At 44.3% G+C, this 26,857-nt stretch overlaps 2 protein-coding genes across 6 annotated transcripts in view; one reads left to right on the top strand and one right to left on the bottom strand.

Annotated features, from left to right (window-relative positions):
• SLC44A3 (solute carrier family 44 member 3) overlaps positions 1-15,897 on the top strand; it is a 96,140-nt gene extending 80,243 nt beyond the window's left edge. For all 5 annotated transcript variants that reach the window (XM_046645066.1, XM_046645061.1, XM_046645068.1 and 2 more), the window contains one exon: positions 7,080-15,897. The gene's annotated coding sequence lies outside the window, so the exon portion shown is untranslated. The remainder of the gene's footprint in view (positions 1-7,079) is intronic.
• CNN3 (calponin 3) lies at positions 25-26,391 on the bottom strand. Its single transcript, XM_046645069.1, has 7 exons — positions 26,127-26,391; positions 6,271-6,392; positions 5,994-6,060; positions 5,060-5,197; positions 4,583-4,699; positions 2,674-2,820; positions 25-1,132 (listed from the first exon to the last, which is right to left on the bottom strand). The coding sequence occupies exons 1-7, from the start codon at positions 26,181-26,183 to the stop codon at positions 791-793; spliced, it is 990 nt and encodes a 329-aa protein (XP_046501025.1). The 5' UTR covers positions 26,184-26,391; the 3' UTR covers positions 25-790.
• Between the last annotated feature and the right edge of the window lie 466 nt (positions 26,392-26,857).

Raw genomic sequence — 26,857 nt, forward strand, 5'->3', positions numbered from 1 at the left:
AATAATCAGCCTGTGGCTCATATAAATGTTCAAAAAAAATATTTATTTATAAAAAATACAATGGGATAAGTTTATGCTGAGAAATGCAGCAATAAATACAGTTGAAGAAAACAGAGCAACTCTACATTGATACATTGGCACAAACAGGAAGAGCAGAGGCACCCCCAGACCTAAATGTCTGCAGGCCGACTGTACATGCTCCTTCAGAAACACCACTCAGAAAAGATCTGTCAGCTTGGGTAAGAGAATGAGTACACATATAATCACAAATGCACACTGATCATGACTTTATTTAAAAATTAGCAAACAATACTGTAGAAACATTGATATGTAAATTTCTAAAATGCTGCATCTTAAATTTAATTGGCAAAGACCACATTTAGCTATAAGCATGAGTTTAGTCTTCCATGTAGAAACGAGATACTAAACTGTAACAAAAAAAAATAGGTTCCTATTGTTTGAAAATACCAGTTTAAGTAGAAGATTGTAAAAATGCATAGATCTTTCATAAAAGAATTGACTGTACAAGAGTACTCCCCTTTCACAGTATTCCTTTTTACTTCATATGAAAGTTATCGGTTATGCTGTAGGATTTAACTGTTACAGCACTAAAAGGCAACTATTTAGGGAAGAGGCAGAAAAGGAAAAAGGAATGTATGTAAGGCAATATTTCTTTTAGGTACAATAAGCATAATAGTGTTTTAGGAAGACAAGATAAAAATTACTCAAGGCTAGCTTGGTTCTCACTGAATAAAAACAATGGCTAAATACTGAGCTGCTCTGTGTGAATCTAATAATCAATGCCTTGGTCGCCATATTGGTAATCTCTGGGGTAGTCATCTTGGTACTCGCCATGATATTCATCTGGGTATTCTGCCTGATAATCACTATCACTGATTTCCGACCCATTTGTTCCTGTTCCTTGGCTTCCATTGTGAATGACAGGTTCTGTTGGAGCAGCACAGTATTTGGGATCATATACTTGCCGCCCCAGCCCATACACACTCATTCCTTTCTGGGAAGCGACTTTGTTGGTACCCATCTGTAGAGAAATTGTCGAGTTGTCCACTGGCTGTAATGTTAGCTTCTGATCGTAGATGTCTCTCCTGGTACCCGGTGCTAACATCCCCGCCTAGTATGAAAACAGAGTAGAAACGTTAAAACAGCAACTAAAATCCATTCTTCTGCCTATTCGATGAATTATGAAGTTCACATTGAATGTGAACACTAATATAATAACTTTAATTGGGTTAGGTAAAGCTAGCCTACCAAAATACCGCAATGCCGAATCTCTCTTATGAAGCAATATTCACTGGCTTTCAAGCTAGGTCAGCCCCTCCTTATAGCTCTGCTATGAAACTGCTATATGGCCTCAAACAAGTTAACTTGCTTTCAGTTTTAGGTTTCTCATATGCAAAATGGAGACAATGCCACCTGCTTTGGATTTAGGAGAGGATTAGACATAAAGAATGAACAAACAAAGCAGAATGCTGACACACCTGAAAGTTCCATTTCAATGCCTACTATGACTATGTACACTATCCAGGTTACCAATTTCAAAAGCTTAGAATACATTCAACAAAAATTCTGCTGCGGGGCCGGCCCCGTGGCCCAGTGGTTAAGTTCAAGCGCTCCACTTCGGTGGCCCAGGGTTTTGCTGGTTCGGATCCTGGGCGCAGATATGGCACTGCTCACCAGGCCATGCTGAGGCGGCATCCCACATGCCGCAACGAGAAGGACCCACAACTAAAAATACACAACTATGTACCGGGGGCTTTGGGGAGAAAAAGGAAAAGTAAAATCTTTAAAAAAATTCTGCTGAGCAGTCCTTAAGGGCTCGAGTCTTTCAAAAGGCTCTAAGACACTGAAGAGCCAGCCATTTCAGAGCAACCGCGCCCCTCCTGTTCAGAGTACAGTGACTCAAGCCTCATTTCTCCATTTGTGCCGAGCACACACTCCCAGATTTAATCAGTAAAAAAAAAAAAGCAAACTTGAGCGGCAGCAATGAGAAAGACAATGCCCCCTGTGGCAAGATGTGTTCCATAAAGGGCAAACGACAGCAAATCTCATCTTGGGTCATGAAGAAAAAGCTTTTTCAAACCTTATCCCCATTCTTGTTGGATGTGAGACCTGTCTGCTCTCAAATGGTTCTAGGAAGCTCCTGAGGTGCTGGTGATCTATTTTCAACGGGAGATACTTCCATCTGTGTGGTATTAGAATGCCGGCGTTCTCACCGTGCTCAATTTCCATCTACTCAGTCACACATTTAACAGGAATGCTAGCTAAACAGTTCTTAGCGGAACACCAGATAATTTTACCATCAAGTTAACTACAGGCACCTTTAAAAATAAAAGTCAGAAGCATTAGAATGAGCAATTTACTTGGATTTGGAGCAAGAACACTGTAATAAACGTATCTTTTTTCTTCTGGTTAGGTAGAAAGGCCAGCTGTTCTAACTGCCAACAAAAGCTATGAGCCACATCATGCTTGTATTGCTACAGAAAAGGTCCTTTGATTCTTTTGCTTTCTCACCAAAAGCTACTTTCCTGAAGGAATATACTCTAAACATACCATACAAAAAATACCTACTTGAATTAATAAGACTAAGGTAAGTGCTAATTTAAATAGCCCTTTTCGTACTCTTTGCTACAAGTAGAAAAAGGTATTGCTTACCTGGCTGGCTCCTTTGTTGGTGCCCATCTGCAGACTAATCGTGGTCTGGTCAAAAGGTTTGTCAGTTTGCATTTTGGGATCATAAAGATGCCTCCTAGTCCCATAGGCTGTCATACCTGCTTGGCTGGCGCATTTGTTGGTTCCCATCTTTTAAGTTAAAAATAAAATTAGTGCTAATTATCAGAAGTCAACAACATACATGAAGCAAACAAAACTTCTCTTCTACTAAAAAGATGGGAGGGGCACAACTGACTAGTCCCTTCCTGCGCTGAGGCTGCAGTCAACTAGGCACAAAATCTCTCTGCTTCTACAAAGGACTTTCAAGCTGCTCACTCTAAAAAGAAAAATTTCCAAAAAATTCCCAAAACCTCACAACATAATCAACCATATAGAAACATGCACACAGGAAGAGATGAATAGACACACAAAAAGTTATTGCAGTGGCAAAATTATGAATAATTAATTTCCTCTGCTACTCTCTGTAGCACAGATAAGCAAATTAAGGGGTACCTGCTTCAGCCATTTAAAGGGACAGAGCAATCTCTGGCTAGACAACATGCTTTTCTACTCCACACATGTTCTGTATAAAATGTGAGAGCAAGTGCAGGTGTCTTCTCTGGCAGCTTAGCAAGGGCCTCTTCAAATTTCATCAAAATCACCATTTTCATGGGAAAAGAAACACGTTTTATTCCTCCAACTCTCATGTCACAGGACAGAGTCGGAGAGGCAGAATGAAGAATCTGAACTCAACCAAGTTCAGACAAACAATAACTTCTCTTCCCCACTGAGAATAATATGGCTTCAGGACCAACCAGTACACCCTGCTCTACTGGTTGGGGACACATTTCTACTGTTGGTCTTTTTTCCTTAAAAACAAGATTTATTAAAGGAAAACTTTATTACTAAAAGTAAAACCTGTTCAATGGAGAAGACAGAAAAAACAGATATAAGCAAAAAGGGGGGAAATCATTATAATCCTTTCAGACATTCACTGTAAACACGCGTATATCCTTCTAGCTTTTTTACCTTATGTGTCTGTGTATATATCTATAGAGACACATGCATATAAATATACATATACATACAAAAACATGCATGTGCAATTTTAAAATAAAAATTGGCATCACGCTGACCATAGTATTCTATAACCTGATTTGTTTTCCTTAATCTTTGAACTCGTCTATCAATTTTACATGATTAGTTCCTTTTATGGAGTTACCATAATATAAACGACCGATTACTGTTCATTACTGTTCAGGAATTCAGGTTTCCAGCTTCTTGCCATTGACACAATTTTGTACTGTATAAAAATACATGTATATGTCAATTATACCTCAGTAAAGCTGAAATAAATAAATCCACTCACGCAGACCCGGTTGTGACAGGGGCACTGTTACCACGTAGCTGTGGGACAGTGAAGCCCACAGCACACTGGGCATTTAGCAGTGGTGTTTCTGTGACACTCTCCAGGGGAATGATATGAAGGGAAAAAAATACCTGAACTAAGTATTCCCCTGGACTGACAGATTCTAACAGTGCCTGGCTGCTGTATCATGATTTACTAATGTAAATAAATGACTCTGGCACTGAGGTTTTGTAAAATTGCTTCATTTGGTCATTAACATTTAGGAATTTATAGTGTTTTCTTAAAAAATAAGACAATGTAATTAGGGGAAAAAAGCATTTCCTGGAGAAACAACTGTCAAGTCAGATGGCATGTCTGAGGTTTCTTCTAAAACCAACATCGTCTCATGGGCTTTAAATGGACATCAACTGTATAAACCACATCTCCATCCCCAAACCTACATTATGGTCTATCTGCCTAGTCCTCACTTAGGAGAGACACTTTGTATGGTGAGAATTAATGACAGTGAATAAGTAACTGATTAAGCAATACCACGTTAGTTACCTGCAAACCAATTACACTCTGGCCAGCCTTTAATTTTCCTTCATCAAAACGTCTTGTTTGTTTTTCTGCATACTTAACTCCAACGTCAATGGTTGTATGGAATCCTTTTGTTTTAGCCTAGACAGAAATATGTACACTCAGTGAAAAGGAACACTTAAATGGAGATTTTTGCCAACAGAGTTTTACAGAAGGAATAACAAAGAAATGATGCTGTCAATAGATGAAGGGTTTCACTTGGTAAGACCCAAATTAGGGGTGAAAAATATACTTAAGGTCACAGTGTACCTCGGAAGTGTGAATATTCTATTTAAGCTTCCAATACAAGGCAGTTGATGGCAGCAGCCTTTCCACAAACCTAATAATTATGGAAGAGACCGGCTCCTCCCTGCCTAGTCTGAACTCCGAGAGGAAAACAAACACAACTCAGCACCAACAGAGTGGAGATTTTTTAACCAGACATTAAAGACATTTACGTACCAGACCTGCTAGAGCCACCAGCGTAGTCTGAACCTGGGTCATGTTTCCATTCTCAAAAAGATCATTTGCTTCAAATATGTCATGTGGCTTCATACCATAAGCCTGAATAGCTTTAATAAAGTTGCCAATATTCTCCAACTATAAAGAAAAACAGTCACATAACTTTTGGAGCTAAATATTGACATTCATATTATCTGAGAATTTTACGTCTCCCTGACTAGTTACAGGACATCAGGTAGAAAGTGACTTGGCAAGGATTCCTGACCAGATACATATGAAGCACAGTTCTCTTTGGAAAAAGAAAGAGTGTTTCATAGTAGGTCACATAATGTTCTTTTTAATATTTTTAAGCAGTCAAGTTTTTTCAATTCTTTAAAGGCAAGTTCTTCCCTACATGTTTTCAAGAAATCTGTGTCAAAGCTATCCAGGGCTGGAATTTTCTTTGTCTAAGGTACACAATTACTCACATTAATAAATAATTTATTATGGTTTAATTTTAAAAATAAATTTGTGGTTACTAAATGCTCTTATATCTCAAAACATATAGTCAAGAGTAAATATCCAATGTTACTTAACCATACGCATTCATGAATAAGACTATGCTTAATACAGTGTTCCACAGTCAACCATTAGTTATTATGTTAAATTCCTTGCTTTTTCCCCGGTTTATCCTTATGGTCTAATTTGTATTTCTCTGTGTAAGCTATGTCAAATCCCCTGAGAGTAGACAGACTATTAGAAAACTTCTAAGCTAACCATCTACTAATCACAGAACTCATTCTAATTATGGAAACATTAAAAATAACATTGTGAAAAACAAAATATAGTCATGTGCACACATTTCTGCTAAAATGTCTATTTTAAACCTGTAATCAAGTTTTCGCTGCATAAAGTGTAACCAACTAGAACCAGAGGTTGCTGGTTTGCTTGTTACCTGAGGCCAGTTTAAGGAGGACTCGTTGACCTTCTTCACTGAGCCTGGCTGTAGCTTGTTAATGAGTCTGAAAAGAAAAGTGTGACACCTTATTTATTGGTCACACAAAAACAAGGACTGGAATGTAAAGTTGGTTCCTTTAACATCAGCAAAGGAAAGCATTAAAAACATTTGCAGAATATCAAGGTTTGACACCCTGGACTAGGAAGGAGGGCAAGACAGAGGCCTGTGGAAAGGACTGGAAGAACAAAATGGCCACATCAGGGCCAAAACTCACTCGCAGAGGATTATGCCATCTTTTAAGCCCAGCTGAAAGTTGGTGCCAATGCTCATGCCTGTCACCTCTTCTATCCAATTGCGAAGATCTTCTTCTGCCTGGTGATCATACTTGGAAGCAATCTGAAATACAAGTTATCTAACTTTAGAAGAAGTTTCACTAAAGCAGCGAAACTGCTGACGTATGACTTGCTCTGCTTTAATTATCCATTGAGACCAAAGCTGCAATGTGCAGTAAATTATATACACTGGAGTTCATTGGCTGACACAACCAATTATTACAGCTTCAGTAACTAATAAAAAACTTCTGGTGAAGGTGCAGCATACAAAATCTTGAACAGCACATGGAGAGAGGCTGGGACTGAGGAGAAAATATGGATCAAGATAAGACAGACTCCCATTCATGACACATAGGAAGTGACAAGGGTTAACAGCGGAGAACAATATGGCACCAGCCATATTAAACTTAAAAAAGAGTGGTAGGATTCTGACACATGCAACTATTTTACACAGTATGGCAACTGGCCAGGACATATCAGTCTAATAGTCTTGTTGTCTGGAAAGTTATGATGTTTCTATGCCTTCTATTCAGCCAAATACACACTACATCCTACACACACATTCTTCCCTCAGTACTAATTACTGCACTTACAGTACAATACTGAAATTGTTTACGTAGTCTATACCATAGGAGACTCCTCACAGGAAGGAAAAGTATTTAATTCACTTTTCAACCCTCAGTACCTAGCACTGTACCTAACACCCAAACATTTAATAAAACTAAAAGAAAATGTATCTCTTTACTTACAGAATTCTACGATAAAGGCAACATTACCAACACTGATGCTATACTATTGTATATGCTAAAACTACCTACTAAACACAGGTTTTGAAAGATCTCTTCAGGATAAGATGATAAACCTCAATTTTTAAAAAAAATAATAAAAGGTAAACAAAATACTGTTAAAGATCACATGCTCAAGTTCTTAAAGCTATTCCTTGTCCTTGGGTCCTTAAAGAGGCTGGTCAATCAGAGTTATTAGAAGAACACGGCTGGGAAGAAGGAAAGATTATGTGTCATTTTTCTCGTTAGCACAGGTGAAAATGCCAGCAACATGTAGACAGTGCCCAGAGGATGGAGATCGAGACGAGCTTGGGAGTCAGTTCCGGCATTGGTGAAAATGGAAATGGTTTGCTTCTGTAAAACATGATTAGGTTTAATTACTGAAAGAAATGAAATGGCATGACATTTCAGTCTTTGAAAGGTCCTCTGAGTTCTAGTCTCCAGCAGTCACAGAGGAGCCCTCTCCCCTCCCCGACCACCAAAGGGTGAGGCTTCTGCTTCAGCCCTGGAGGCAGATGACTTCACTAATTACTGTGTCATTTAGGGAGACGGCAGTCCTCGATCATTTGCATTCTCCTCCGGAGTTGGAGAAATGGCTCTACACCTTTGACAGAATAACGGATGATTTATTTAAGCTGTAGATTTACTTTACCAGGATTACAAATGAAAATTCAATGAGTTGATATCTTCATATTAAGATAACTAACACTGTGCAATGTTTCCTGGATCAAATTTTGGCTTGGAGGTTAGTTTATAAAAGACGGTTTAGGCACAATGTAAAGCTATTTCCTAACGTGTGGTAATTTCCTGCCCCCTGTTAACTCCTGTCCCCTAAAAACCACATATCTATTCTGATTTCCTGCCGGTCTGGGTTACATGGGCACCTGGATGTGGGAACAGGGGAGGAGGAGGTTGCGATGCTGGAAGGGTTTACCACAGGGACACACCAGCGTCTGGTCAGCAGGAAGGAGCCATTACACCTCAGACAAATATTCTCGGCTAATCTATCTCATCAAACATGTCTATTTACGTATGGTACTCTTAGAAGACAAATATAAATTGGTGCAAAAAAATTAAGACTTGGCTATATTTTCACACAGGAGTCTTGTTCCAGTTGGCTAGAAAAAGAAACTCTGTATATAAATTTGGGGGTCGAGGTATGGATGGAAAGGAACAGGCAAAGAAGAAAAGGAGAAACTAGGACTCCTCAGGCACTAGCTACGGGAAGCAACCCCTCAGAGGGAGTTGAATTTTTGCCCACAGCGAAGCACTCTCAACGGGGAGATACATTTCAATAAATCTAAAAACAAACCTGATGCGTTAGGGTAGGAGGGGTCCTGCTCTGGCTCCACCCATCTTACTATGGGCCGTAAGTCAATTCATCTAACTTCGGACCCATTTCCTGTCTGTACAACAGGAAGGATGAATTCAATGAGAGCACCAGGTCTCTTCCCATTCCAAGTTGCCTAAACCATTTGGTCAATCAGCAAAAATTGGAAAGAAATTCTTTCTCTTCATTTTCTCAAATGTAGAGATGGAAGTTATGGTGGAGAGCTTTTGGGTTTTTGTAGGGTGATGGTAATTCTTAACCAAATGAGACCAATTATTCTTCAACCAAAAAAACATAAAAGCATATTTATGTTTCCTTTGTTCAAAATGTGTCTGACAGATTCAGTGCCATGCCCCAAACCACAAAGGGATTACAGATCTAACTTGAAATATCCCAGTAGGAACGCCAGAAAGAAATTTCCATCTCCTCTGTTGACTGTTCTCATCAAGCGAGTCAAGAGAGAAAAATCAAGGACTGGAGTCAGACGGACCCGGGTTCAAACTCTGACTCCCCCTGACTAGATGGAGATAGGGGGAGCTCTGGATGGCTGACTCTGTCTGAGACTTAATGTAATACACACACACAGAAAAAATTGGCAAGCACACACATGCAAAGCTCAAGACCCCAAATGGTAAACTAAAAATGAAAACTAGGTATGCATCCACATCATGGGACTGCTGGGTTTCACTCGCGGTTTTCCTTTAAGTGAAGGAGCAGCAAGGATTTTTCTACCCAAGTACTGTTAATATATTTTTTTTAAAGTGAGCTTTCTGTAGGAATGTGTACTTGGTTTTTTTTTTAAGTTTGAAATGAAAAAACCCAAATTCTTATGAAATCATCTAGGAAAAAAACCTATTGCAAATTGTCTTTTAGCTCCTGGCCTGCAGCACTGTTCCACAGGACACAGAAATCTTAAGTGTTTCCCTTAAAAGTATATGAGAACACAACCCAAGCAAGTATCATTAGATTCTTTAACTACAGAGGTTATTTTTGAACTGTTTGATATACACACATTTTAAAATTGAGAGCAATTAAAAATAAAAAGTAAGCTTTAGCCAATAAAATTTATTCAGCATTTTCATTTAAAAATGCTTTAATTTCTAAACACCAGGCAGAAAATGCTGACATATTTCTTCCTTGCAACAAGAAAATTTAAAAATTACTTAATCTTATCTCATTAATACCTCATGGAAATTTCACTGTAATTTGTTTAAAATCACTCTTCCAAGTTGTTTATAAACATCATTTATCAACACATATAAACATTATTAGAAAATCATCTTCAAGATTTATCGGGCCTTCCCAAGAGACTTCCACTCTTTCCACCTGGTCCTCCCGAGTCCACAGCCGCCCCTTCTTCACCCGCCCTGTCCCCTTTCCCCAACACCCGGCGTTCTCTCCAGCAGCCTCCCAGCCCTGCTTTGGTCAAGGCACACGTGTGACCCACTCGTGTGCACTCTCTGGGAAGAACACCTGCCGAGGTCCTCACTGCCGCTCAACAACACTTCCCTGGCCAAATACAATCAAAAGGCACCGAAAATAGAGACTGAAAGAAAGCCTTTGGGGCATTTAATCCTGCGATCAGCCACCGCGCCCCGGCTGCGGGCACCTGCCAGTGTGCCTCTTTTCCTTCCTGCGCCTGTGCGCGGGCTCTGGCCCCGGGCGGCTGCAGCCCTCTGCTCTTCCCTTGCTCTCTGCTCAGCACAGCTAAGAGCACCCGTCCGGGGTCACACTCAGGTTCAGAGGCAGCTCAGATCTTTCAAGCTGCGTGACCTATCCTTTTGATTTCTACAATAACACAAAATTACTCAATTGTCACAAAAAACCCAAATGGTACAGAAGTTTGTACAGCCTTCATTCTCAGTGGGGGTGAGACGGCCCCCCAAAGAGGTGAAAACAACCTTAGTTACTAAAATAATTTTGACCTCCCTAACAAACTATTCCTTTGCATAAAATTTGGTGGGGGTCTGGCCTGGTGGCATAGTGGTTAAGTTCCTGCACACCACTTCACTGGCCTGGGGTTCCAAGGTTCCCTGGCATGGACCTACGCACTGCTCAAGCCATGCTGAGGCAGTGTCCCACATATAAAATAGAGGAAGACTGGCACAGATATTAGTTCAGGCACAATCTTCCTCACCAAATTAAAAAAAAAATTGGTGGGAGTGAGGAGGCAGTTAGGACAAACATCTAAAAAGGGTCTTTGGGAAACAGATGATGAAAACAAGGTTGAGAAACACTGAGACAGAAAAAGCACGTGTCTCTCTTCACCCCTCTCCCCCAAATCCTACTCCCTCCCCACACGTAAGCTCCTATCTGCCAATTCCTCTTCCAGACCACGGGCACCACCGTATTACACAGAATCACTGGACAAAACGGCAGAAGAATGAGATGCCCTCACAAACACCAGCCCTGAGGGCCTAAACTTGCTAACAGAGAAGGGAGACTCTCAATCAGATAAAAAGCCTGCTGGTGCTAAGAAGGGGCCACGCCCTTCCTGCCTGGAGGTCTGAGAAGTCTCCCTCTCAGAATCCCTAACAGGAGATACACTGAGAAGGGAAACCGAGCTTCAAAAACATCTCAACAACCAACTCGAAAGTGCGAGTCCTGCGTCATTTTATGGTGCTTCTCAGTGTAAGCAGGACGCATTTAGACAAAGTCTAACTTAGTAAAAAGATGGCGGTGCACCCAGTATGAGGCAGAGTGATAATATTTATGTCCAAGAACTGTGTAACAGCCCCCACTTACACATAGGGACATTCTAGAATCTACTAGAGAATGAAGATGTGTCTTTCTCAAGTATTCCTTCTCACGATGTACTATCACAGCGCTTGTATTATCACAAAGCAGACAGTTCCAGGTTCCTGTCTCTCGTGGTTACAGCAGTGTCCCCCAAATTTCCATAAGGCCTGAACTCTCACTGGGCTCCCTGTTTCGAGCCACCAGGACAATCCAGCAACACCTCAAACTCTCCAAGTAAAATCATATTCAGTGTAGCTTCCTTCTCTCTCCAGGGTTCCTTGTGTGTGGTGGATTCTTCCTTCAACTTCTTTCTCTGTTACTCCTTCCTTCTGTCCTCCTTCCAATGGCTACTGCATACCAAGCCCGCTTCAAAGGCAAAGTCTCTGCCCTAAAAGCTTACATTCTAGTGGAAAGAGACAAATGCCTGCTAAATAAGGTGTGTTAAGACACCTGCGAAACAAAAATGAAGTAGGGTATTTAAAATAAGGGAGAACACAAATACAGAGTCCACCACAGTCTCAAAACAGGAACCAAAACAGATCTCCATCTGCAACAGGGTGCCTCTTCCCTTCTCCATCACTGCCATTCTTGATACCTCACGCAAGACAATGAACAGGCTTTAACACTTTTTCACCTACCTTAACCTCCCACCCTATGGATCCTACAAACATGTAAACACCTTTGCAAATGTTCCAGGTATTCACACTGGGAATAGAACAGCCTAAAGAGCACATGCCTTCAAGTCAAACACCAAAAACTTCCAAAAAGTGTGTTCCCAATTCCAGTGTGACCTAAGCAAGCAACTTAACCCTGGTGACCCGATTTCTCACTCATAGTCCCCTTCCTTCCAGAGCCAGTGTGAAGATGAAGCCTATTCCATTGGTAAAGGGGAGGCCATCTCAATGCCTGACACATGGCAGAATTAACACTCTCCCTTGATATCAGCTTGAGTACAGAGGTACAAAGCTTTCTATTAACCAAATCCCACAGCAACCTATTCACTTTACTATCTACCATTCAAAAAGAAAGTTCGACTGCAAACAAGCCTATCTCGGATACTGCCCATCACCATTGATGTCCATTCCCATCACCACTCATCCAGATCCTCCTTCCTACCCCTCTCTCTTCACTCCTCTCTACTTAGAATGGCCTTGCATCCCAAATTCTCATTCTTTTTCAGATTATTGCTGATGAAAAGGATGAAGTAACTTTTTTTAAAAGCAGGTTTGTATCTAATGGGGGCAGGGATGGGAATTTGAGAGAAAATCACTTTACATTTGGGGCAATGATGTCAAGGTAGATTGCACGTGGCATGCCTTCCTCCAGGTCATTATAGAATCTAGACTCATTCTACGGTGTGAATTTGCTAAAGATTTGATGGGGAATGATTACATATTCCAAAGCTATAGAAAGTCACATTTGCCTGGGGTAAACAGGAGTGATGCCTAAGGGCATTTTAAAGTTGGATCCTTCTCTGTGAGGTACAGCCAGATCTTCACATCCAGGTTTCAGCATATGGCACCAGCACAATTTTTTCCCTCCAAATATGCATGGGCAAAAAAATACAAACACATTATGATTCAGTGTACAAATACTGTGAAACTGAAAGAAAGTAAAGCTTTTACGTTAACTTAAGAGGAGGTGATCCAATGCCTAAAGCAAATAAATGCTAGGAAAAATGCAGAACAGACAGAACGCCAATTTTGTCTTCTCGATCTAGAAAATGCAGACTTCAGACTACAAAGTTTAGAACACACATAGTTAAAAGCAGATTTTGAAAGTTCAAATCTAAAGAAGGAGGGAGTGAGCACAGAGTCTGGATCCCAGAAGGAGCTAGGCTCAGAAGTATCGATTAACAAAGACGCACGTATTGAATAGCTCACGCGGCGTGTGAGAAAGCTCGGCAAACAGCAATAACAGGAACCCAGAGATGGGCCCAGTCCTTCCCCACCCCCACCCAAAAGGCAAGGGCCTCCACCACAGGCTGAAGAGCCTGGCTGTCCTGCTACAGTGGACTCCTGAGAGGTTGTGCGGGCACTGGTGGGGCGGAGGCGGGGAGCAGACAGTCATCACCATGAGCCAGCATAGGTATGCAAGGCATATCCAAGAACACCTTTATTCATCTTTGTACCCTTAGGTCCCATGTCTGGCGCACAGTGGGTACTCAATAAATGATTTTTCATCCACTGGTAGTATTACTGGGCTAGGGAAAGGCCGCAGATTTCAAGATCTATCTTGTTACAGAGAGGCATCTGCATTTGAATGCTGCTGGTTTTTAGGGGCATCACATCTCTTTGATCTACGCATCTAGTAATCTTAGATGCATCACTAGGGACATATTTGTTTTACTTTCTGATAAAAGTCTCTTATGTCTATGGCACTCCTTAAGTCCAGTTTGGTAACCCTAGAAGTCGGGCCTGGTCAGAAGCAACAACCGTGCCCGCTGTGCTGACCGATGTCAAGGCAGGAGGAGCTCCCAGGGACGTGAACCTCGAGGCTGAGATTTACATCTCTTTGCTTCTGTTTTGGTAATCAACAATTTGGAAACTATTGAGAACACTTAGTAAACTTTAGAAAATTAAATTGAGACTAGCTAAAAAGAAACAAAACTCAGATTCAGAAAGATCTTAGCTTAATAACAAATTATTCAAGATATATGTAAAATCCTGCCCCAAAGTTCTAGAATTAACTAGTAATGCTTACTTAGTGAGCCTAAAATAGCTAATGCTACCTTGGTCTGCACAGATCTACAATTCTTTATAAAATACTACTGCTTGCCTTATTCGTTTGATCACAACAGACTCATGAGGTAACCAAGGAAAGGACTAGTTAAATCGACAGGTGTGAGAAGAGTACATGAACTATAAAACCTTAGGCAGTATCACTGCCCCTACTTTGGACAGAGGGAAAATCAACTTGCCAAAGCAAGAATTAGAATCCTCCTGGACAGGGAGGTGCCTGTCTACCTCACCAGGTGATTACGCTGATCAAAATAGAATGAGTTAGTCCTTTGTAGTCAAACAATGGAGTTAGTTAATAATCCCACTGGACCCTGGTAGGTTAAACCATATCTGTGGTATTATTGAGACCAATTCTGAGTGTGCTGCGCTCTAAAAGGGGACGCTGAGAAACCGACATCAGTTTCTAGAAGAGGCAAACTGGATGGGGAAGAGACAAGAAAAATCCTACACAGCCTATTATGAGAGACAGGTTAACCACCAAGAGTGGCTATATATGACCTAGAAGGGACCTTGCGGGCAGGAGATACAGGCTAGTACCATCTAAATATTTAGATGAAGTCACAGAAGAGGGAGTTGGTTTATTCTGAATGCCACACAGAGGTCAGACCCAGCATAAATGTGCAGAAATTCTAGAGAGATGGACTGGAGACAGGCAGGAAGGGAAAGAGAGCACAGGGGGCCAATGACGCGCAGGTGAAGGGGACCCACGAGAAAGCCTGCTTGAGAACATCCTCTCACTTTGGAAGGAAGACAACCTGTCATGAATTTTATGTCACTGTAGAGAGCTTGCTGAAAGGGGACCTTAACAGAAGCCCCACAGGAAAATAGATGAAAAGACAGATGCTCTTCCGTGATTTGTTTTCTTTCTCACCTCTACAAGATTTAAGGGTCCACCTCACTCATCACAGTATTTGCAGGCATCCAGATTTTTTGCTGCTATCCAGATTTTCAATCACAGTCAAAAGTCAGTCTGAATGTGGTTCCCTTTTCCAGTCCTGGAGCCCGAGAAGACCCTCTCATGAGGTCACAGGGCACCTTCCACACCTCGACAGACAGCCATCTCCACATTTTACCTGATTTCACTTTTCTCCTCAGCAAGCCTCTAGGCGCCCCCTAAATAACCTTTGAGTCAGGCATGTGGATAGCACTAAAAAGTTGTCTTTTCTTTTCTCTTTCCATAATTACAAGTAACATTGTGGCAGTAACTTTTCTGTAGCTTTGGACTGTGTACTCACTGCTCATCAACTATTTAGCAAGTTCGCTTCATAGGACGTCTCCAAGTCCGTTATGGCCTTAGGAGGCACAAAATCCACCTCCACGGCCCCAAGTGTAAACTGTATCTACAAAGAACTTATCTCTGCCGGTGTGGGAAACCCTCTCCACTCTGAGATCACTGACCACATTCACCCAAGGGCTCCCAGCTGCCTACCCCGAAACTGAGTCAAACACACACCACCGCCTTGCTCTGAGCTACTGATGGGACGGGCAGAAAGGAGCCCAAGGAGAAACAGATGCCAGCCTTTCAGTCAGCCTTCAGTATACCTGGAAGCTCCCCTCAGGGATCCAGATCCAGCTCTCAGATCTGAATGCCATTTCTGCTTACCACAGTGGAGTCTGTCCAGTTAAGAGAGATGGCTTTGCACAACCAGTGAAGAACAGAGTTGAAAGACCTCCTTTGAAAGGTAGGTAGACGCTGGCTAGTGAGATTTCAGAGTCTTACAGATATATTAAGTGTGCAAGATACCATAGTCTTTTTCTCTCATTAGAGGATATGAAATTTCCATTAAAAAGCAGGATGGAATTTCCCATTTCCTCTTTTTTAAAAAAATTATAATTTACCTCATGAAATAGCATACAAGATATATGACACTCAACTTTTTTTTTATTGCAGTAACAGTGGTTTATAACATTATATAAATTTCAGGAGGACATCATTACATTTTGATTGCTGTGTAGATTATATCATGTTCACTACCCAAAGACTAATTACAATCCATCGCCACACACGTGTGCCTAATCACTCCTTTGGCCCTCCTCCCTCCCCCCCTCCCCTCTGGTAACCACCAATCCAATCTCTGTCTCCATGTGTTTGTTGTTGTTGAGATCATCCGGTATTTAATTTTCTCTCTCTGATTTATTTCACTTAGCATAATACCCTCAAGGTCCATCCATATTGTCGCAAATGGCAAGATTTCATCCTTTTTGATAGCTGGACACTCAACTTTTTGAGACCCTAAATAAAAAGGTTTTTGGTTCAGTTTGCTTTAACGGGGAATATGAAAAAAGATGAAATCAGAAGTAAGATTCAAACACCTGCATGTCATCACGTGCTACACAAATGCCACCAAAGATAGGACAGATGCAAACTAGTATCCAAGCTTCTTATCCACCAAGACAACTAAGAAATAATCAGTTACAAGACTGATAGAGTTCCAAAAAAAAAAAAAAAGGCAGTCTGAAATGGTTCCCTTTGGCAGTGCCTTTGTGAGGAGGTCACAGGGCGCCCACATCTTGACAGTAAAGCTACCTCCACACGCTTCCTGACTGTAATGCAGTCTGAGAGCACAGAAAAGGAGGAAGAACGGAAGTTCCCCTGGAAGCACTGCATCCCCATGGGAGCGCTGCACCCAACACAAAGGGCCCTCAGCGATTACGCTGTGAAGCCTTGAGACACCCAGGCACAAAGAACAACATAAACCCAACTTCGCATCGCTTCCAGATCAAGGGCCAAGGGAATGAGGAGAGAGCAGAACCCAGGCTGCAAAGGGGCCTCAGTAGGACTCAGGGAGAGGCAGCTGAATCCAGTGGATCCCACATGCAGGAGCCAGCCTGGACCATCTCCTCCTATTCCTGCCTCCGATGCCATCAGACATCAGCAGCTCCACGCAAAGAGCAACAAAACAACCGAAACGGAAAAGGAGACTCTTATCCTCCTCGGTTCTATGTTTTCTCAGTCCGCTTCCTTTATCATTCCCAGCCTTTCACAGCGAACCTTCTTCCCTCTGCTGCTTTGCTCTCACCCACCATGTATACTGAGCTCTTCCCCTTTGTTTGGCCCATCAATGGGCACAGACTGTTCACTATCTTGTCTGAGACAAGTGCATCTGTGACCGAACCAACTGCCAGCCTCAAACACTGTCCTGTTACTCTCTTATTTCATGACAAACCTCTCCATTTCCTCACTTAGTACTTCTTCCTAACCCCCCTGCAAATTTGCTCTACTGAAGATAATCTCTCAAAAGGTCACAGTGACCTCTCAGTAGCCAAATCCTGTGGCCTGTTTCTAGTCCTCCTGGCCTCTGCGGCACTCCTGGAGGCCCCTCCAATCTCTTCCCCCAGCTTCTTGTTAACGGACACCATCCCACAGCTTCCCTCTCTGGGCTGCCTTCTCCCCTTTGCCTTGAAAGATGCCAATTCTCCTCAAGTTGTGACTTCAGGTTAAAATGGTTAGGAGCATGGGCTCTGGAGTCTGAACATTCGGGTTAGACTCCCATCTCCAACACACCTCAGTTTCCTCACCTGTAAATCAGCGATCCTTAATGGCAATTACATGAGACAGTGGTTAAGAAGAATCGATGACTTAATTCATGAAAATCCTAAGAACTCAATAAATGTCAATCCTCATCCTTCTATTTCTGCTTTGCCAGCCACTCCTGTCCAGACACCAGAAAGATTTCCTCCTTTCAATATATCCTAAGACCAATTACATGACACTATTTGATAGCCATTTTGATAAAAAATAATTTGGATGCTGCCTAAGCTTTCTATTTGAAAAACTATTATCAAATAATTTGTAAGAGAGATGCCCTCACCTCATTCCCAAGCCTCATCCTGCTGCCAGCTCTCACCTGAGTCCGGTGGGGGTGACAGATGGAGTAGGGATCATGGATGTCAATGATTCATGACTTGACAATAAAGAACTACAGCAAGCGACATGAATTTCGACCAGGCTGCTTTGAAATAGTTTTGTTTCTCTAACACCAAGAGGAGATCCACCTTCTCTTTCATACCACTGGTCGGAAGTATCAACTGAATTTTTTAGAGAGCAATTTGGTACTACCTGTAAGAGGTTTAAATGTTAGGTCAAAAGTTACGCACTTTTCTACACAAGTACTTTTAAAGGAAATATCCACCAGCAGGGAAGCCATGAATAAATAATGGAAAGCCATACAGTAGATTATAATTCAGTTTCTAACACAGTCATACGCTATTTAAAGCTGTACAAGTGGTTGGGTGGGGATAAGAAATACAAAATACTTTCACTTTTTTACTTGTATATTTTCGTACTATTTGCATTCTTCACAACAAATGTTTAATTTCGTTCTGAGGATAAAAAAGAGACAAGGTTCTCACAGGCAAGGAAGATGGCACCCAAGGTAGATGCACTGTCTTCAGGCAGAGATGACTTGTCCAAAGGTCGTGGGCTCAGCAGGGATTCGGACCCAGGACGGGCTCCAAAGTCTAAGTCTTTTCCTCCCCTGGATGTTCTCCCCTCACCCTCCTAACCAACCAAGAGACGGGAACTCTCTGCACTACACTACACACGGAGTGTGCACTGCCTGCTGGAAGACGATTAACAACAGACAGCAAGGTGGCGGCTTAGAGCCTCTGGCTTCACAGAAGGTCCTTCCAACTCCTGGAGAAGCGAGAGTGCATCCCAAAGCAGCCCCCACCCTCGCGGTATCAGACCGAGGCCCCGCGAACATGCTGCGGAGCTGGAGAGCCCAGATTCCAAGCAGCCCACGGGAGGCTGTCGTCTCAAAGGGCGTTGCCAGCACGGTTCAAAAGTTCATAATGAGACATTTGGCAGAGACGTCTCAGACTAAAAACACTTCAGTGTTTAACTCTTCCACCGGCCCCTGTGAAAGGCAGCCTTCTACCACACACATGCACACGGACTGCAGGAAAGGGTGTCAACAGCAGATCTGTCACTGAAAGGAGAAAAAGAAGAAAATTTAAAAAGCAGCCCAGAGAGGAAGAAAATTAGAAACGAAAGCCTGCCTGGCAAAGCCCACGCCTGCGTGTGTGTGGCTGAGGTGAGGTGGGGGTGAGAGGTTTTTCATACAACACCCAGGTCTCTGAAGAAAGGTAAGGAGAAAACAGAAACGAATGCTCTCCAGTCTTCAGAGAATGGGCCCATTCAGGGGAAGGAAACTGGCCACGTGTGGCCTCTGAAGAGCAGCCCTGGAGTTCCAGCTCGGCTGGAAGGGCCGCAGACCCCGACAAGCTCACAATCTCATGTTTAATATAAGACCAATTTCTATACTCGATTAGAACTAGGATTGCTGCTGCTATTTTTGCATTCAAAGTAGAATCACATGTTTGAATGAGGAGAGACTTACTACACATGGTATTGATTATTTTCTCTCCTTTTCCTCCCACGTGAAACAAAGGGAGGGAGGGAAACTGCAATAATAAAGCGCACACGCTCTCTCTCTGTTTGTGGAGGCTCGGGTAGCAGTAAGCAGGCCGAGAGGCCTGGGACAATGAAGAAAGATCATGTCCAAACATTCAGGAAGAGGGAGAGAAGAACCAACGATGAAATCATAGCCAGCCCTGTCTAGCCACTCCACAGCTAGGATCCCCTGGAAAATGTGTGGGGGAAGAGAGGAAACTAGCTATAAATGCTTAGGTTACATCTTCCGCAGGACTCCATCCAAGCCCAAAGGGCCTCCTCTTTTCTCGCCACTCACATCCCGGATTGCCTGCCCTCCCCACTGCAGAGGGAGCCACACACCCTGAGGCTTCCTGGTCCTGGGGGTGGAAGGAAGATGCTGAAGTTCCCTCCCTACCTCATGGGGAAAAACTAAGAATTAGTCTTCTCTACTCATGGACTTCACACAGGTCTCAGCTGAGGCTTCAGAAGACAATTTAAAACTGAAGTGACAACCAAGATTTTAACCCTAGACGGTAAATATGTTTATCAGTCCACTGTGGAGAATATGAGCCCTATCTGAACCCAAGAAAGGAAAGATGTATCCTGTTTAGTAGGAATCGATCTCTTAGGAAGAAAAAGCCACATATAACCAAGTAAAGCCAAGTCATACCATCGCCAGAAAGCAAGGCCTCAAGCTCGGTACAGAAGTCCACGGCCCTGAGGGCAATGAGGACGGGATGAGAACAGGGTCAGAGACCCCAGGATTTCATGGAGGGAATGCGTTGCAGGATGCCAAGGGCAGGATTCTTGGCTAAGGACTCCGGGCCAGATCCTATCGCTGACACAGAAGTGAAGTAGAGCACCGCTCGTCATCGTGGTCCCTTATCTGCCAGAAGCCTCATGTCAGATACAAGCAGATGGGGGAACGAAGGTCCAAGTCCTGGAGATAATCTCAACAGCCAGAAGACAGAAGTTCAGAACACAGGACTGCATCTAACCAGCAGGGCACAGGCCAGCAAAATGGAACAAGGGCTAACATTTACAGGATGTGTACTTTTGGTTCCAGGCATTATTCTAAACACTTTCAGCGGACTGTCCATCTTACTTATTTCTCCCGACACCCCTATAAAGGCGGGTGCTACCATATCCTTATTTTATCGATGAGACATAGACGAGTTGCTTGCCCAAAGTTACAGAGTAAGGGGCAGAACCAAGATTCCAACCCAGTCTCCACGGTGCGCATTCTTGGCCACTAGGTTCTACTTTCTCACTGGCAGGAACCTGGAGCCTACCAGACATCTCCAAGGTCACAAGGATTCCCATGGTCACATGTTTTTATAAAATTTGCAGGATATTTTTGTACTTTTTGTAGTGATGACCTCCCCCGCAAATTGTATAACTTCAGGCCCCACAAATAACCTGAATCTACCCCAGGCTCAAGAAATCCTGAACAAAAACCTGAGCACAAGTAGAATGAGTAACAGTTAAGAGCCCCCCATGGCTAAGATTCAGAGGCAAGGGGAACCACCAGCCCGTGGTATATGCTGTGGGAGGCTAATGCCTAGAATAAAATGAAAGTTACCAAAGAATTCTAAGCACAAGCTCCCTCCCACCACCAGTTGTACTGAGAAGGGAAGTAATGCATTTCCACACTCCCCTGGAAATAATGGCAACGACTGGCGGAAAAACCAAAACCTTCCAACCGTGCTTTTTTATGTCGCAGATAATATTAATCATGGTCCCAATACACTTTTAAGTGAAAAGAAAACACTCACTAACCCTCATGATCCCAACCTGGAAGGGAAAAAGGCAAAGGGGACAAGGGATATACCTCTCGTTGATGGCAGTAGTAGCTATGTCTTCGCTGTTGAGGTTCTTTTTGCAGTCTAAGAGTAGAGAAAGGCAGACGTACAATTTCCACAAAGGAAAGAGTGTAAAGAGCTGTGGACCACAGGGCAGTGAAGGCGATAATGATCCTCATTAAAATTCCACAGTAAATAAATCTGATCATTTTAAAGACGAAAAACAGTATTGCTTCTCAATTCACCAAAATGTATTCTCTTTATCTGTTTTGGCCAAGACAGGGAAAAAAAAAAAAAAAAAAAAAAGCAGATAACCCACAACAGCATGTTCCTACCAGGAGAGCAGGCTGGCTGAATAGCTACCATGCAGGTGGTCCTCCGCAGGCATCCCGCAGAGCCTGGCAGAGGGGTCCTCTACTGTCTCTCCCTAATTTGGGAGTCTAAGAAAGAACCTCAGCAACAAAGAAGGATTATCTTAGTGGTAAGTTTTCAATGTAATGTTAACCAATAAACTGCTGAAGAAAAACTAGCTATAAAAATCACCATTCTTCAAAAACATCACTGAATTCCACAAAAACACTAGAGAATTCCCTCACGAAGACTACTCTAACAGGGTTAATTTCCAATTTCTAGAGATAGTAAAATCTGTTCCTGATGGATAAGTTGATTAAATCAACAAAAATTTACTGAGCATCTACTACGTGTCAAGTTATATTCTAGAGGTCCTGATTTAATCCATCAGTGAAGAAGACAGGCATCCTTATCGTTGGTGGAAAGAGACAGACAATAAACAAACAAAAAGTTTTGAATTAAAAACGTATCTCCGGGGCTGGCCCAGTGGCATAGTGGTTAAGTTTGCTTGCTCAGCTTTGCTGGTCCAGGATTCACAGGTTCTGATCCCAGGTGCAGACTTACAGACCGCTCATCAAGCCATGCTGTGGTGGCATCTCACATACAAAATAGAGGAAAATGGGCACAGATGTTAGCTCAGGGCCAATCTTTCTCACCAAAAAAAACAAACAAAAAAAACTAAACCCATCTACAGTTTTCCATGCTTCTGGTGCTCCAGCAGCAAAACAAGGCAGGCCCCTTAGGGTAGGATTTCTATAGCTGGAGTCCACAGTCACCCTGGGGTTACTGATCAGGGGCACTTTTGAAGCAAGTGCTTGTCCAAATGGCACTGGGCAGGCAGGCTAGCAGCGTTTGTGGGACATTTTGGTCCTATTTAACTATTACAACATGATTGTTTAACTCACTCTTCAATGACTTACAATTTTAGTAATACGTCTTCCAAAATGGTTTTCAGCGGATGAGGGCTGCCATTTTGTAACCAAGAAGATTCTGTGAGAAACTGCTCTGCTCCAATCAGACATTCCATGGGAGCAGAAAACTGTCAGTGTGCATTCCAATCCCATTCTTCTTAATGTTTCAGTTAGGATTCCCCCAAAAAAACATACCAAGGTGAGATCATTTCAGCTCCACCCTCTCCCCAGACAACTGATTTCCTCCCCTCTCCCTGAGACCTGTAAGAAAGCTTCCTGCAGCATTTGCTCTAGGACTGGCGAGGGCACGCTCCACTGCAGCCTCCTCCACTTTACAAGAAACTACCCTGACTCCAACATCTTGTTCAGAGCCAAGTGTCAGGAAACGCTGTGATTCCCCTGAGGACCTGTCATGTTTTCTCATGGCTTGTAAGGCATAGAGGTGTGTTTCCTTTTCATTTTGGTCCCCAAGTTGCAGTCAAGGGCCTGGCTCAACTTGCATAATCCGTGTAGGACCTTATTGCTTATGAGTGCTTCCACCACCCCCTCTCCCCGGGCACTGAACTACATACACCAGCTTCTGTATTTTCCTGGACTCTTCCACTCTCTTATGATCTTTGTAGATTGCAAGTTATTGATCCTTCTGTTGATTAAAGAGACGTAGTTCACAGTCCAGGCTGAAGGATTCTACTTTTTAAAGCTGTTTTCAAATATCTTCTTGCCAATTAAAAAGAGTTAAGTTTGTATGTTCTGCCATGTATTCTCATCTTTTCAAACAGTATCTTGTGTTTACAAACTTTTCCCTGAAATCTTACTAATTGAAAGTATCTAAGATCAAAGACTTCCTCAATTCATGATGAGCTGCTTTTACAGCCGGAATATAAAAAGACCAAAGTCTTACTTAACACAAATGTCATTCTTAAAGAGGCAGAGATATACAAGTATAAGCAATATAATATTGATACTAATTTTCTATTACTAAGAACTAATAGCTACAAATTAGTCATCGAGTACTTGCTACAAACCAGACACATCTCAAAGATGCACTGTTTAGGGGTGGTAACTATTATTCCCCCCCATTTTACTGATTAGAAAACCAGAACAGACATCTCAAATAACTTGCCCAACATCATGCAAGGCAGGAAGTGGCAGAGGAGGGACCAGAACCCACGTCTGCTTCATCCAAGGTCCATTCCACACTGCCTCCCCAGGATGTTTACACTTTTTCCTCTTTGTTAAATGACGTTTAAAAAAAAATTGCATTTAAACTACACATCAGTTATGCAATACATTTTTTTTAAAAAAGGCAGGAAGGAATCAAAAGGTGTCCAAACCATGCAATGTCAAAGTTCATATGCCACAGACCCATTCATCCAGCATGCTGAGCTTTTAGTCGAAATGCAACAGCTCATACGAAGGCCTAGCAGACATGAGTATTTGATTTCCAAGCGCAGAACAGATTAAAACAGCATTACATGAATAATCATGTCAAGAAATGAAAGGTGGATGGCAAACATAGGGGGTTGGGGGAGGCAGACAATAGTGACTTGTAGTAGAACATCCCTAAGTAGTTCAGTTAAAATTCTTAGAATATTCCAACTTGCTTCTGTGACCTTGGGCAAATCACACCCTTTCTGAGCTTCACCATCCAGATCTGGAAACGATGATGGATAATCCCAGCAATGCTCCCCACCTCACAGGCTGCTCTGCTGTTAAGATCAAAAGACTTCCTATGAAAGGACACTGTATGAAAGGCTCATATAAATGAAAGGGGTTATTAAAAGATGGGTTTGGTGCTTAAAGGGATAAACCCACAGTTACATAAACCCCAAGTTAAAACTAACTTTCCAAAGGTTCTGAAAACTGAGGTTTTACTGTTTGTAAAAATTTATAATAATTATAGTGATCTAGCTTCAGTCTACGCATTTCCTTCAGTCTGCTCAATAATAATTAGGAAAGAGGCAGAAGCCGCTTCACGAATCAGCAAAAAGAAATTAACATGGATATTAACATCCAAGAAAACTAAGTCACTTGAAGGACTGCCAAAGTTATCAGAACCTCATTTACAATGCAAAAGGTGGAGACTCAACCTCTGCCAGCTAAGACTCACAAGGGCGAATTAAAACTAATGTGCACAAGCCAGGCAGGGGTATCACATCCGACAGTTTGGAGCGTCGATTCCTCTGAAAGGATTCCTGAAGATCCGACTGTAAGCCTTGCAAAGTACTGGAACAATCATACACAAACTACTCACTTTTCTGTTCTTTAAAAAAAGCTCAGGAAACTGTCTTCTAATAAAGGAAACACACTTGACAAGGTAAAGCACCTAAACATTCCAATTTTAGATACGTAGACTAAAATCCACTCCCTGCTTCAAAGACTGTTCAGAATTTATTAACGACTGAATTATAATATGATGCGTAGACTCTAACAGGGGGTGAGAAGAGCCATAACTCTCCTTGAGGATTGACAACGGTGCGCTTCATCGCCTCTATACAATGCACTCCACGCCGCAGGCACCCCCAACGCCGGGATGTTACAGCTCGGACAATGCCACTGTATTCCACCAGCGGTGGGACGGTGCGGTGGCAATCCTGACATGCTTCGCCTCCCGGGAGGTTAATGGGAATTAAACCACAGCAGCCCTCCTTTGTGGCGCTTTGGCCAGAACAGCAGAAAGGAGACAATGAGCGTTCTGTGCGCAGTTCCGCGCCGATTGGCTGGTCTCTCCCCCCAGAAACCCCTGATGTCATGGGCTTGGAATGCAGGGAGGGAGGAAGGAAGGAGAGGATTTGGGGAGGGGGACGCCTCTCATCTCTTTCCCAGACCAAAAGTCCCAAAGATAAAACCAACGCATTCTTATGCTAAGCAAAGTGGCAAAACGGAGCCGTAACCACAGCCCAACCGCTCCAAACTACAACCCTCAGCAAATAAACCCTCAACAAAAGCGACCCACGAAGATATCCTTGATATCGTTAAAGTCTAATGTAGTACAGGCTTCTCAGAGTTTTATAAAAAAAAATCTCAAGTCTACAGCAGACAGCACTCCCAGGGCAGCGCGCTCAGGCTTTGTCTGTTTCCCGCAGACGCAGCAGCAACTTGCTACAAGGCACCGAGATTCGGAAACTGCGAAGGGTCCGGGACGGCTCCCGTGCCTCCAGGGTCCCCGAAGGCGGTGGGACGCTCAGCAGGCTCCCTCCCCAGCAAGAGGCAAGGAACAATGGGGGGCCCAGCTTGGCCAAGTAACCGCCCAACTTTGCTAGCGGCTGAATTCGGCCGGGGGGATGGGGTGGGAAAGGCGCAGGGTCGGCCAGCAGCCCTGGTCGGGGCGGATGGCGGGGGCTGCTAGCTGGGTCCCCAGCCGCGCGGACGGGCCCCACCTAAGGGCGAATGACCAGACAGGAGCGCCCCCTTCCCGGAGGGGCGCGTCCTGCAGCAACGGACCGGCTCCTGTAGTCGAAGGCCGGCGCTGCGGGACTCCAGGAGCCCGAGAACGCACCGCCCGCCGCTAGCACCGGCCCGCGGCGCGGGAACAAAGCCAGGGGAGCGCCTGGGAGCCGGCGCCTCGTGCCCGGGAACAGGATGCGGACGCGCGGCAACTCTCGGGCCGCCCCGACGTCTCAGCTTCGCGAAGCCACAGAACCAAGGCGCGGCGGCCAAGCGCAGCCCAGCGTCGCCCCAGTCCCAGGGCCCCCCGGGCGGCGTCTTGCATCCCACCCCCCGCCCAGCGGGGAGGGCCGCCCCAGCCGGGCCCCAGCGTACCTTGTTCTTGACCTCGGCCGAGAGCCCGTAGGAAGGGCCCTTGTTGAAGTGGGTCATGGTGGTTCGGGCGGCGGGAAGCGGCTGAGCTCGGGTCGGGGGGTTCCTCGCACTCTCCTTCCCCGCTCCTGGCCCCGAGGAGAGGCCGCAACTCGAGATGCTCGGAGCTCGCTCCCCTGGGCGGCGCAGGAGATGCCCGGGCGCGGCGACGGGGCGCGGGCGGTGCCTCGGCGACTCGGTCCGACTGGGGCCCGCAGAGCCTCCCGGTCCGCAGCGGAGTACCGCACGACTGCCCCCACCTCCTCCCCGGGCTTTCGGGGATTGGCCGACGGGCCCGGCCAATGGAGGGGCGCCTCCTCCCGCCTCGCCGGCGAGGGGCGGGGCGGCCAGCCGGGGGGACGCTCCTTCCCAGCGGAGCCCGGCCCCGCCCCCGCCCTCGCGCCACCCCTGCCCGCGGCGAGGCGACTCCCACCCGGGGCTGGGCCGGGGCGGGCGGCGGGATGAAGCCGAGCCCCGCGCCCGGCGCCTGGGGGCTTCCCAGCGGCCCGGAGTTCACGTCAACTTCCAGGCATCCGCCCCCGCGCCCGGGGCCGGCGGAGGGGGGCGAAGCCAGCAGGACTGGCCCGCCGCTGACCCGCCGCGTCCCAGGCTGGAGGCCCCGCGCGCCCGGCTGGAGGGCAGGGCCCCTCCGCCAGCTGCTGCAACCCCGGGAGCAGCCTTGGAGCCTCCGCGCC

This window comes from Equus quagga, chromosome 18 (genome assembly GCF_021613505.1).
Source record: "Equus quagga isolate Etosha38 chromosome 18, UCLA_HA_Equagga_1.0, whole genome shotgun sequence".
Classification (NCBI taxonomy): domain Eukaryota; kingdom Metazoa; phylum Chordata; class Mammalia; order Perissodactyla; family Equidae; genus Equus; species Equus quagga.